This window comes from Hypomesus nipponensis, chromosome 26 (assembly GCF_054491055.1).
Source record: "Hypomesus nipponensis isolate SF chromosome 26, ASM5449105v1, whole genome shotgun sequence".
Classification (NCBI taxonomy): Eukaryota; Metazoa; Chordata; class Actinopteri; order Osmeriformes; family Osmeridae; genus Hypomesus; species Hypomesus nipponensis.
The window spans coordinates 7,577,746-7,590,837 of record NC_140386.1 but is presented as its reverse complement, the minus strand read 5'-3'; the positions used below and the strand labels follow the sequence as shown (position 1 = coordinate 7,590,837).

At 50.3% G+C, this 13,092-nt stretch overlaps 1 protein-coding gene across 1 annotated transcript in view; it reads right to left on the bottom strand.

Moving 5' to 3' along the window:
• Positions 1-1,443, bottom strand: part of trabd2b (TraB domain containing 2B) — a 49,343-nt gene extending 47,900 nt beyond the window's left edge. Inside the window, exon 1 of the mRNA XM_084692886.1 lies at positions 1,181-1,443. Coding sequence (XP_084549012.1) covers positions 1,181-1,288 — 108 coding nt within the window. The 5' untranslated portion in view covers positions 1,289-1,443. The remainder of the gene's footprint in view (positions 1-1,180) is intronic.
• Positions 1,444-13,092: the final 11,649 nt, after the last annotated feature.

Genomic DNA, 13,092 nt, shown 5'->3' with positions numbered 1-13,092 from the left:
CAGATGTAATAAACAATATGGTGTGTTAGGCTAAAACCACGGATGTTATAGGTGCACCCAAAATAAAATAATTACACATCTTAAATTCATATAGTTGCGTACTCATCTCCTGTTTAAATAAATGAAAAAATATTTTAAGCTTTTGCTGAGGTCATGTGAATTTTAGTTTTTTATTGCGTTAGCGGTTTGGAATTTGTATCCAAGACAGTGCGCGTGCAGAACGCGCAGTTCACAGATATGATTCTAATTAGGATCCTCTTCATCTCCTGTCGGTCATAAATTCACACTGAGAGACACGCAGACGGGAGCAACTGAGTGTTCAAACATCAGTTGGATTCTAACAGCTCCACGCCCTTTATGAAGTCGGCCTATTTCACAATTTTGAAATGTGTCCGATAACTTTTTTAATAGGTTGCCTTTTAATTGGAACGTGATCACTTTTAAACGGTCACTGAAACTTTTCCAAGTAAATATAGAGCTATGTGAAGTCAAGTCACCCGTGGGTGTTTCCCCGCTTTCCTTTGTCACATTAACAGCCATGGGCTTGGCAGTAGTAGGGATATTTCGCCTGGCAACTGCTTCGATTTTGAAGCCCCAAATATTATTTGTGAAACTGATGTATTAGTATAGGCTATATGTTTTCAGAAGGACCAGTAATTGCTCAATTGCAATTTTGCTGATTGAAAATGCAGTTTTAATCAGTACAGCTTTGTGTAGCCTATATTCAAGTATACCTTGTTAAGAATATATATCTTATGGAATCTTAAGGCCTGTCTCTTCACGATAATAGCCCGTACCTTTATGATGCCAAATCATTTTGGTGTTTATGCTCGTCAGATCTATCAGTATCAAGCCAAGTGTTGATCCTATTATATTCCTATGTGTTTATCATGTTACAAATGAAGGCTGTCCTAATTATCAGTTAATATACAGTGGCCTGTTTGTTTGAATTGTTTTATTTACCAGGCCTGCGCGGCCTTGCTTGCTGCATTATTCTTTAACATGCCCCCCAAATTACTTCTTTCAGATATAATTAAAACATTTAAATATAATTTCTTCTAGATTGGCTGTGACAGTTGTTGCTTCATTTGCAATGTAACCAAAACTCCACGACGTATATCGACGTACAGGAGCCTACCTCTGTGATAGTATAGAGGCGCCCCTTATACGCACAACTCACCGACTTTGGTATGTCACATTGCTTCGGTCGCTCGTGAGTGTCCCGGGGTGCAACAGCGTGCACGAAAGCGCTTATGAGGATCCATCGAAGTCCTCGCGGACAGATCATCTCGAGATGAGTGCTGTAGACAAGCTGCCGTGGATACGTGTCTCCAATGTTTCACGCTCAGCCTACCGCAACTATCCTCCTCCACTGAGCAACAATAGGTGCCGATGCTAAAGTTCGTCTCACATGGACCGTTTTGAAGGAGGACACGGACTATACCGACTTTCCGCCATTCTAAAACACCAGTATTTTACGGTTTTACTTTCACGTCCCCTATATGCTCACTCAGCGCTGTCCTGCAATAATACCCTATTCAACTGTTGAAAGGAGAAAGTTTTACACCGAGCGCTAGAAGTTTGAAGCCAGTTGATTCGAAAGGAGGTGGGACGCTTTGAATATTTCCCCCCATTGCTTATTTTAAGAGGAGGGGGGGGAACAGGTTCAGGCGAGAGAGTCAGAGCACAGGTTTGCGTCGCGTGCAGCACGAGTGAGAGATGGTTTTGTCGACGAGATGGACGGAATACAAATCGAGAGATGCGTTAAACTTAGAATGAACACAAGCATATAGAGACGTCAGCCTCTGTACTTATAAGGCACGTCAGGTGGCACCGTGTTGGAAGCGGACTATTTGACGAAGTGTCTCTAGATAGATCTAGCTAAAAGAGTTACATTTAACAAATTGGCGCGTGCTTCCTCTTTACCGGGTTCCCATTCATCACTGTCAAGCCCTGTTTGACAATACGACTGTATAACTAAGGGCATGCAGCCGACAAATCCGCATGAATGATTAATGGGTACAAATAAACAATTCTATAAAGACAACTGTGAGAAGTGTTTGTATTTTGTTCAGGCCCATACGGTCCTCGTAGGTTACATTAGTCATGTTGTGAAGTAATGAATGGTCGCGTTGAGAGAAAGTGGCCTTTTTCCCGGAGGACCGCAGTGTGGATGCTGTACTCTGACCCCTGTTATTCTCTGAGTGGCAGACAGCGTGACAGAGTCAAGTAGTGGGCAATTCATCATGTAGACCTCTCAGTCAAGTGCCACCCTACCCCCCCCCCCCCTACCCCCCACCCCCTCCCACCCCCTCCCCGCCAAAGGCAGACACGTCCTGGACAAGCACCTCATTGTCCTCTATCCTGTTCTCCTTCGTCACCACTCTCTACTCATCTCTGGGGGGCTGTGACTCGACGTGCACCCCCCATAGTAACTCCTTGTGTTCTTGATGTGAAACACATTTCACTGCTCTACCCAGACATGAAACGTTCCGTTTTAGCGGGCCCGGACTTCTCCTTTGATCAGCGTGTCTTCATGAGCGCTTGTCCGCAGTGATAACCCATGCCGGTGAAATGACAGCTATCACCCTCGTCGTTTATTCGGTTTCCTTCGTGTAGTTGAACATTTCCACCTTTCAGGGCATTAAAAATACATATTTTGTGTCTTAAAGTAGGCAGAACGAATGCTCTTGGTGTACACTGTCGTTTGCAGAGAAATTAACTTTTATCTGATCTAATCTAATACATTTCCACCCCACCTACCTACCTATCTACCCTCTCTCCCTACCTACCTACCTACCTACCTACCTACCCCTGCCTTCCTCTCCCCAGCCTACCTACTCCCTACCTCTGATGCTTCTAGCGTAGGACAGGTGTGCTATTCCAGTTTCATCTGCTATAATGTGGCCGACTGCAGACGCAGTTACCCGTTCAAACTACACCTTGCTAAATGCTGCTCTTTGAAGGAGCTTTTCCACATTCTTGGCCAGTTGGAGGGAGCTTAGGAGACTGCAGCAGGTTCCTGGACTAAGGCCAGGATGTACAGCACATACTATACACCCAGAGAGGAGGACTGAAGTGTTCTCTTTGTGAACACTCGATGAAATGGACATATAGGGATGTTCTAGTGAGATATATACAATTGCACTCACACACACTTCCACACGCACATACACACGCAAACAGTGTGAAACCGGAGAAAACAAGAGATGTTGTCGTTCAACCTAAAATGGTATCCTCGTCGTTGTAAATGCGTACGTCGCCCCCATAATTGACACTCACTTTCGGCACTTTCTTCGCCGTTAATCTGAGAAAACCACATGTGGCGTTCCCAAACACACACAGCTGAAAGCGAAGAGGACCGAGAGACGGAGAAAGAGAGAGAGAGAGGTTTAACAAGGGGGTCTGTTAAAGTCTCCAGCGGTCCACGGATCCTGTGTATACTTGTCTCTGTGGCTTGAGGACTGCCAGGCTGACGGTGTGCAGGCCTGCCTCAAAGCCCAGGCATTAGCTTTCAGTCTCTGCCTCTGTCTGTGTCTCTTTCTCTCGTATTGATGTGTCATGAAAGAGTAACTGCTCCACCACATGAAAGGCACCCTTTTACAGTAAACGTCCATTGTAACAGTTTGACATTGTCGTAGCGTTAGCGCACCATGTTTATCATGTGAAGAAGGACCCCTGGTGGTGGTATACAGAACTGAGGGTCACGTTTTTCGGGGGTTATTTTATGCAGGGGGGGGCTTTGAGGGGGAGCGGGGGTTGGCCATACACAAGGAGGCCTTAGTAATAGACGTGTATATTTACCTGAAGGGAAAGACGTCTTCAAAGAAGAGGGAGAAGATGATGAATGTGAAGAGCAGCCCATAGCTTCAGGCTGCCATACTTTGGAGATGAGTCTGACAGAGAGTGTGATTGACTGGAGTCTGGCTAACACCATACCTTCCCCTTCTTCCCTCTCCACTCCCACCACCCACCCACTCCCAAAGTGACTGAGTCTCTGTTGAAATGTCGTTGTGGTTTCTGTTTCCAAATGTCCTGGAGGTGCAGTGGGGGGGGGGGGATCTGAAGGTGTTAGGCTGGAGTCATTTAAAAGACATTTAGGGTCAGTTCCCCCTCTGAGACATAGAGGAACGTCAAGGACAAGATGGTCATTAAAGTATGGGGAGGAAGGTCTCTACGGCTGGACTTCCATCCTGTCTCTCCGTGCCTCTTTCTGTGACGGAGGCTCCTTGACGGTGTGCAGAGCGGGTGTTGGAGACTGCCAGGGGAGGGGGGGGGTTTGGCTGGGGGAGAAACAGCCTTAATGTGTTGTGTCACTTTTCCTGTTTCTCAGGAATCACCCCGTGGCGTGTAAACAGAGGCAGAGGAAAGCCGTCTCTGTCTCTTCAAGAGCGGAGGAGGGGGGGGGGGGGGGGGGAGGGAGACGAGTTGGAGAGATAAGGGTTTTTTGTCGGCATTGTTCGACTGGGAGAAAATTGTGTGGAGTTTGTGGTTTCCCCTCCTATGGTGTTATGGATAATATTATGGAAAAAGTATTCTTTTAGATGTTGGAAGATAAAGATACTTATTCCGTTCGGCTTTTCTGGCCTTTGTTCCTTCCTCTGCTTTCAGTGTTTTATTCACACACACACACACACACACACACACACACACACTCACACACACACACATGTAAACTCACACACGCTCCTAAGAACCTTGTCTGGACCCCTGTATTTGTCTGCTGAGAAACATGAAGCACTCACATCAAAGTGCTGGCTGCCACATCCCATGGTGCATTGTGTCTCCCCATTGATCATAGACCAGGTGAGTGATGGTGTTGCATCCATTTATGCAGCCCCCTGCTATCCCTCCCTCCCAACCCAACTCCCTCTCTCAAGACAGACCAGCACAGATGGAGTCTCTCCAGCTGGGGGGGAGATATCTACCTGCATTAATGTAAAAGAATCAGAGTGGGGGGAAAAAAAGAATGATGTTTCATATTCATTCGGCCCGTAAGATTACAAACCCCACAGAGACACGTCTGCTTAGCGCCGACACGGACAAAGGATGCTGTGGATATCATAATATTATGGAAATGACAAGTAAGATAGCCTGTCGACCAATCCCCTTCGCAGACACGGCGCGAGGCCCCCCTGCTGGCAGCTTAGCCAGGATTGGATGGAAGGAGGAACCAACAGGAAGCCGCGGGACTCGTGAGGAGACACATCAGGAACCTTCGCCATGATGTCGTATGGGACACCGGTGATGGTGTCAGCGGAGGCTCTCCACCGCCAGAGGAGGCCCACGCTGAATAGAGACACGTGGATCTGAAGGAAATCCTTTGAAGATTACCCATTTATAATTCCCAGTATCTGACTCCTTTAGGAAGATTAATTGAAAGATTATAAGCAGGGCAGCAGAGCTAGGTGGGTGCTAAGTGTGACAAGCTGGGGAATACGATGGTAGCATGTGAGGGGGGGGGGGGGGCGGGCAGAGTCGAGAGAATCAAAGCTGCTCTGTGTTTGCGCTGGCCCGAACGCGTGCTCCAAGACCGCTGAAAACGCCTCCCCCTTTCATCCCTGGTGTGTGTGGCACATATCGGTCTGCGGACACACTGACCCATTCATTGAGCAGGCCCGCACGACAGAGTTGACCTGGACTGACTTTCCTCGCTTGGTTTGAGGGACGTTAAGTTCACCTTGGACGTGACCAACACCTCGTAGTGGTGGTATGGGTTTCGTCTGTCCTCTTTCTGGTCAGGGGTGTCAGGTGTAGGGCCAGTCCTTGACTGCAGCACGTGAACAGGTCTGTGGCTCTGTCTCCAACTGATACCACTCAGGAAAAGGGAAGTAGGGTCTCGGCTGAAGAGATCTGACAGAACTGCATCCGTCTCAGACCGAACGGGAGGTCGTAGGAGAGGGCGACAATCTCAGGCTTTTCCAGGGGCAAGACTGTGAGAAGGCACTCGTCAACGAGCGTGCTTGGGAATGTCTTGGGATGCGGCTGTGCTGACGCACGGAGGGTTTGTTGGGTTCCTCTCCGCCGGCATGTTTATGGTGTGCGAGACGGATCTTTTTCCTGATTTGGTCTTTTTTACTCTTTTCATCCCTCAATCCCGTTTCAAAGTCAGAGGACTCGCTGGCTGGGACTAGGCATGTCGGGTTCTCCTGTCATCCTTAAGACCCCAGTCCGTTTGTCAACAATCTGAATCTACTGAGAGACAGTGAAGGAGGGGAGGAGGAGGAGGAGGGGAGGAGGAGGAGGGGGGGAGGAAGAAATGCTGTGGAGTAGAAGGTATCTGAACACGTCTCTTCTCTCGCTCTCCTCTCTACTCGCTCTCTGCTCTCTCTTTCTGTCACTCTCTCGCTCTCCCTCTCCTCTCCCTCCTCTCTCTTTTCTCTTACACACTTGAGTTATTTTCGTGCTTGACTCAGAGCGGAGGGCCTGTCAGCAAGGCCTGCGCTCTCCTTCGCCGCAGAAACACATGAAACAGCCGAGCCTTTATGACCGAGGCGTAACACACGCACGCACACACGCGCGCACAGCAAAACACAGTCCTTCCAGGAAAGGACGAGAGGTAATTTTCTGCTTCTTCAGCTGATCCTGAACATATGTCGGGGGTTTATACTGTAATCTACTGTACGCCAAAGAAACAAAAATAGCCCTCCCTCCTCCTTTTGGCTTCTTGTATTTATTGTTCTGCCACTGTCCATGTTTGGACTATGGGTGGATGGGTCGGGTGTGTGCGCCTGTAGTGTGTAGTGTGCGCCTGTAGTGTGTGTGTGTGTCGGAGACTGTTTGTGTGTACCTCCATTGAAAGCTTGATGATCTCCAGCAACATGTAGGATGACGGCTGTGGGGGACGACGGCTGTGTGGGGTGACGGCTGTTTGGGGTGACGGCTGTGTTGGATGACGGCTGTTTGGGATGACGGCTGTTTGGGATGACGGCTGTTTGGGGTGAAGGCTGTGTTGGATGACGGCTGTGTGGGATGACGGCTGTGTGGGATGACGGCTGTTTGGGGTGAAGGCTGTGTTGGATGACGGCTGTGTGGGATGACGGCTGTGTGGGGTGACGGCTGTGAGGGGTGACGGCTGTGTGGGGTGACGGCTGTGTGGGATGACGGCTGTTTGGGATGACGGCTGTTTGGGGTGACGGCTGTGTGGGGTGACGGCTGTTTGGGATGACGGCTGTTTGGGATGACGGCTGTTTGGGGTGACGGCTGTTTGGGGTGACGGCTGTTTGGGGTGACGGCTGTTTGGGGTGACGGCTGTGTGGGGTGATGGCTCTCTACACCCCATGGTGGAGAGGTCCAGAGTGAAGGCAGCTGGTCATACCATGTTGACAGCCGCCAGCCCCCACCCGCCGCCCTTCCGGGAATTGAACCCGGGAATCGGCTGAACAAGGTGCTGCAGAGGAGGTCAGACCATCCTCCCGGCCCGTGTGTGTGTGTGTGTGGAGGCAGGAACCCCTGTGGAGGGCCGAACAGAGTTTGTTTTCCCGTCGTCGGACAGAGAGAAGGACCTCTGAGGCCGCAAACTCACTCCAGCCACCAGGGGTTTAACTCACAGCAATCCACTCAGCATGTTATCAGGGTGATTTACGAGCGCGGGCCGAGACAAGCGGGCCCTCCCTGCGCCGCCAGGAACGCCGTGGTGATCGAGAGTCACAGCTCACACTCAGAGGTGAGGATCACGGTTTGATACTGTGGAGTGAGTGTTCAATGTAAACAACGTCAGCTGACAAAATGGTGTTTCATGTATTGGCTGACGAGACCCTGAGCCCCACGACTGTATGGTTTACTTAAATAGTGTTGCTTGTAATGCCTCTGCCTCTGTGGCCTCAGAGCGAGGCATGCCAGGACAACAGAACGTGGAATTGATGACACAGAGAGAGAGAGAGAGACATAGAGAGAGACATAGAGAGAGACATAGAGAGAGAAACATAGAGAGAGAGACAGAGAGACAGAGACAGAGACAGAGAGAGAGAGAGAGAGAGAGAGAGAGAGAGAGAGAGAGAGAGAGAGAGAGAGAGAGAGAGAGAGAGAGAGAGAGAGAGAGAGAGAGAGAGAGAGAGAGAGAGAGAGAGAGAGAGAGAGAGAGAGAGAGAGAGAGAGAGAGAGGGAGGGAGGGAGGGAGGGAGGGAGGGAGGGAGGGAGGGAGGGAGGGAGGGAGGGAGGGAGGGAGGGAGGGAGGGAGGGAGGGAGGGAGGGAGGGAGGGAGGGAGGGAGACTGGAGAAAACAAACAAGAGAGTAGAGAAAGTGAGTGAGATAAGTGAGTGAGATAAGTGAGTGAGATGGACTGAAAGACAGAGAAGAATAGATTGAGGGGGGACATGGACTGAAAGAGAGAGAGAGAGAAAGAGAGAGAGAGGTTACCATGCAGGCTGGTGGTTAAAGCCCACACTCTCCATACAGACCAAAGCAAAAAAAAAAAACAAGTTGCGCAAAAGCGGTTGCACTAATGACCCTTGCTCAATTTGTGGTTTCCATGGTGTTGACAAGATATTAGTGCAATATGTCTGAACAAGTATGGAAAACAACCAGGCCTAATCTAGCATAAGTAACATCGTTTATCTAACCAAATGATTTACCAGGGAAGCGTTGCACAGTCAAGAAGCACAGTTACCACCAGAGACAACAAAATACAAGACTAACAAAGAATATTGTCCGTCTCTGATAATTGTGTAACAGCTTGACTGGAATTCTAACACTGCTTACAGTCATGCTGTAGACCCGTGTTTCTACAGTGTCCCAAAAGTGACCCAACAGTCGCTGTCTCCACGGTGACGCTGTTCAGTATCTGTTGTAGCTCTCTTCTAAATCTCTCGGAGGTTTCTGAGGTCTGTGCGAAGCCAGAGTCTCAATGTGGCTCCTCGAGAGTAGGGATCCTCTTGTGGAGATCCTCTTTTGAAACGTGTTTCTCATTTCGCGCTTTTATCTTGTCCTTTTGGTTTTGGAGACCGTGGATGGGAAGACTAAATGAGGCGCAGGGAGGGGATTCTGGGAGATAATCCTTCTCAAACCCTGACTGAGACTACTCTGCTCTCTGGAAACAAGGGAGAGCCCCACCACCGGGGTGGGGGGGGGGGAGAAAAAGGGAGAAAAAAAAGTGCACTAATCCCATAGTTCCTGTTTGAGTTGGTTTTGTGTGTTGCTATGCGTCTGTCGGACAGAGAAAAGCTGGCGGTTGAGACAGAAAAAGGGTTGTCAGCCAAACAGCATGAACTGAAGATTGTGTGTGTGTCTTGGACTGTATGTCACTGTTGAAGGTCTAGGAAAATTGGATATCTGCTTTAAAAAAATAAAAAGCTAAATAAAAGCTTTTGAATGTATACATAAAGATATAAACTGCTATCAGGACATAAGCAAACATTACAATGTTTGGGTACCGGTGTAGGACTGGTATAAGTTGCTAAACCTTGGCGACTACTGAGCCACTTATTAAAACCATATTCTTCATAGAGAAAGGCCAACGTTTAAGTTCCAACATGCTTTTTTTAAAGTGGCGGTATTGCTAAATAATCTTTATGGTGAAAGCTATAAAAGGTTTTGAATTACACTTCATTAAATCATTTGTATGCCTCTCGAAGTAATCCCGGCTCTGTCTCCACACATATGTCCTGCAGTCTTTCCCACAACGCAGCATGGATCTAATATCTGACTTAATGGGTTTATGGTTCTGACAGGGTGTCACAGTCGGGATTGCAGGATTAGTGATTAGAACGATCCCCTCTAAAGCCTCTGGGTTAGGAAGTCCTCTGGTGTGTTCTGCGGCACATTAGACCTGGACTGTCTCAGTCAAATTGAAATGGATGTTCTGTCAAACACAAGGCGAGGTGCTGGAAAAGGGATGTCTGTTAATGAAATTACTGTGAAGTCTGATGGGACCGGGAGGGTGAAACGTGTGTGTGTGTGTGCGCAAGATTTCGGGGTGTGTGTGGACGTGTGTGCGTGTGTGTGCATAACTGTCTGTGTGCGTGCGTGTGTGTGCATAAATGTGTGCATGTGTGTGTGCATAACTGTCTGTGTGCGTGGGTGTGTGTGTGTGTGTGTGTGTGTGTGTGCATAAATGTGTGTGTGTGTGTGTGTGTGTGTGCAGCACCACAGCTCAGTGTTTTCCATGGCAGGCCTTCTGGAGGAAGCCTGGCCCTGTGGACTCTCTCTGCTGTGTCTGTGATTTATCACCCAGCCACCCCTGTGCCGTCCTCCAGCCCTCCTCCAGCCCTCCTCCAGTCCTCCTCCAGTCCTCCGCCAGCCCAGGAGGTCTTTCAGCTCCCCATCAGCAAGGCCGTAATGTGGTTAACCGTCCCCTCTTTAAAACAAATCTCTTAATGATCTGGTCTGAGCCCACTGCAGAGCCTATTTTCCCCTCCTGCCCACACCAGCCAACCCCAGGCCTCTCTCCAGCCTGAACCACCAGCCAACCCCAGGCCTCTCTCCAGCCTGAACCACCAGCCAACCCCAGGCCTCTCTCCAGCCTGAACCACCATCCCAGCCCCAGGCCTTTCTCCAGCCTGAACCACCATCCCAGCCCCAGGCCTTTCTCCAGCCTGAACCACCATCCCAGCCCCAGGCCTTTCTCCAGCCTGAACCACCATCCCAGCACCAGGCCTCTCTCCAGCCTGAACCACCATCCCAGCCCACCCATCCCCTAGGTCTTTGTTCTGGCACCTTCTCAAACAGCCGGCCCCTACTCCAACCTTTAACCCCAGTACAAACCCACGTCCATGTATGTACGCTCATGAGAAACGAGCCATGCACCCGAGGAGCTTGATCCCCATGTCACGAACATGCGGTGCTGTTGAAAAAACACGCACGCAGCCCCACACAAGGACGGAGCATTATGAAACAGTTCCTCCTCTTGACTCTCAAGTCCACTGAAGGCCAGAACACTGAAGGGGGATCGTTGTCCCGTGCGATTCTCTCACACCCCGACACCCTCCCATCTGCGCTCGAGCCAATAGAGTTCACTGCTCCCTCATCTCTCTTTGTCTCTTTCCCTCTTGTCTCTCTCTTTCTCTCTCTTCCTCAGCCTCTCAACATCCCCCCCAGTGTCTTCCAGGGGGTCGGCCTCTGCACCTCGGCAACACCAGTCAGCCAGAGTTTAGAGCACACACAGCAGGTCAGGGACTCAAAACCTCGCTCACTCTTAAGATACATGCCGGAGGTTTGTTTGTGTGTGTGTATGTGTGTGAAAGAGACAGAGAGAGAGAGTGGGAGAGAGGGAGAGAGGGAGTGGGAGAGAGAGAGAGAGAGACTGGAGAAAACAAACGAGAGAGTAGAGAAAGTGAGTGAGAGACTGAATGAGAGAGTGAGTGAGAGACTCTGAGTGAGAGAGTGAGAGTGACATAGAGAGACAGACAGACTGACAGGCAGAGAGACAGATTGAGAAAGAAGAGAGTGTGTTGAGCTCGGCCAAGGTCAACAGGATGTTTCTTTGGGGGACAGAGCAGCCAGTCATGATTCAGGTGTGATACCTTCTCCCTCCACCAGCGCAGCGCCAAGCCAAACAGGGCCGGCCGTACTGGACCAGAGGGACCCTGGGAGGAATACGCCGGGCCTAATTAACCCCCGAACGCTCGGCCAAACTCTGAGGAGGGCAATTAGAGAGGTGTTGAAACTGTCCCTGCTGCTCCCCCGGCGAATGAGCACAACCATTCACACGCTGTGGAAGGCAAAGTCCTCACGCTGAGAATTATCGAGACAAATTGAACGTCCTTATTAACCAACTCTTGCATCCATCACTGCGGAGATAGTCGCCGGTATGTGTTTTTGGAGTGTGTGTGGGGGGCGGGGGGGGGGGGGGGGGGGGGGGAATAGAGGGTTTGCCAGGGTGAGAATCTTTGCAGCCTTTTCCCTCAGTGTGGTCTGGTAGAATAACAAATGACCTTAACCCTGGCAGTCAGACCGAGGACTGCCGCTCAGGTCAGCGGGTTATTTATGGAGCTGGGTGACGCACGCCAGGGAAACCATGGATACGGGTGTTTCTGCGGTGGAAACGAGACCCTTTGTTATTATTTGGGTTGGCAACATATTTGAGTGTGTCTGGTTCCTCGATAAATCACCACCGTGTCTGACGCTGTTTCACCATGCAAAACTCTCAAACTGAGATGAATGAAGTGCAGCAGTATAACCTCTGGTGATGCTGGACATGACTCGCCACCAGTTCATGTCGGAGGCCGTCATTCAAGTGTTTGTCCGCCGTTTCCTGGTATAGAACATGTACATACAGCACGTTGACATCATTTTGGGCCACTGTGTCTGATCTGATACAGGCCGCTCCTCGATTCTAACGTCTGAAATACTGTTAAAACAGCACTTCTGATTCTTGATTTTCCGCAGTATGTGAAATGCCAGACGGAAAAAGGTGTAGTGAGTAGTATATGTTTTGTCCTTGCACACAAGATGACGTGAGAACGGTCTCAGAGCTGTTGTTGTGAACCTGTGACTATTGTGACTGTGGCCTTCCCTCAGGTGATCGACTCTGGTTCGTGAGCAGCTGTGTGTGTGTGTGTGGAGGCAGCAGGTGTGTGTGTGTGTGCTGGCTCCAGGTGTGTGTGTGCAGGCTGAGGGTACGTGGTGTTGTGGGATCAGGTGACCTGTACATGAGGAGTTTGTGACCGTTATGAGTTTGGGACATTTACGGGCTCAGTTGTTGATGGGGGCTGGGTGGAACGGCGAGGGCCACCCCTGCCTGGTTGTCACCCACAGTGGGACTGTGTTTGTCTGGGTAGTGGGTACGACTCCAGCCCCCCGCCCCCCCCCTTTCTCCAGGGGTGACACAGCGGACACGGGCAGGTTGGGGGGAGAGCAGGGAGGGTAGGGTTTCAGTGTCGACCAGGGGTAACTCTGCTCTCCCCCTCCATCCCCCTTTCTCTCTATCGTCTTTTTCTTTCTCTCTTTCTCTCGCTTTCCTTTCTACCCTCTCTCTGTTTTCTCTCTTTCCTTCTTGCTGACTCTCTCTCTCTGTCCACCCCCCCCCCACCCGGGCCGCGGCACGCTCCCCCCCCCCCCCCCCCCCCCCCACTCTCACCCCATCCCGGGGCAGTAAATGTCACCTGAGCTAGGCTCTGCCCCTCAGCCCACAGACAGTGCTTTATTCCCCGCCT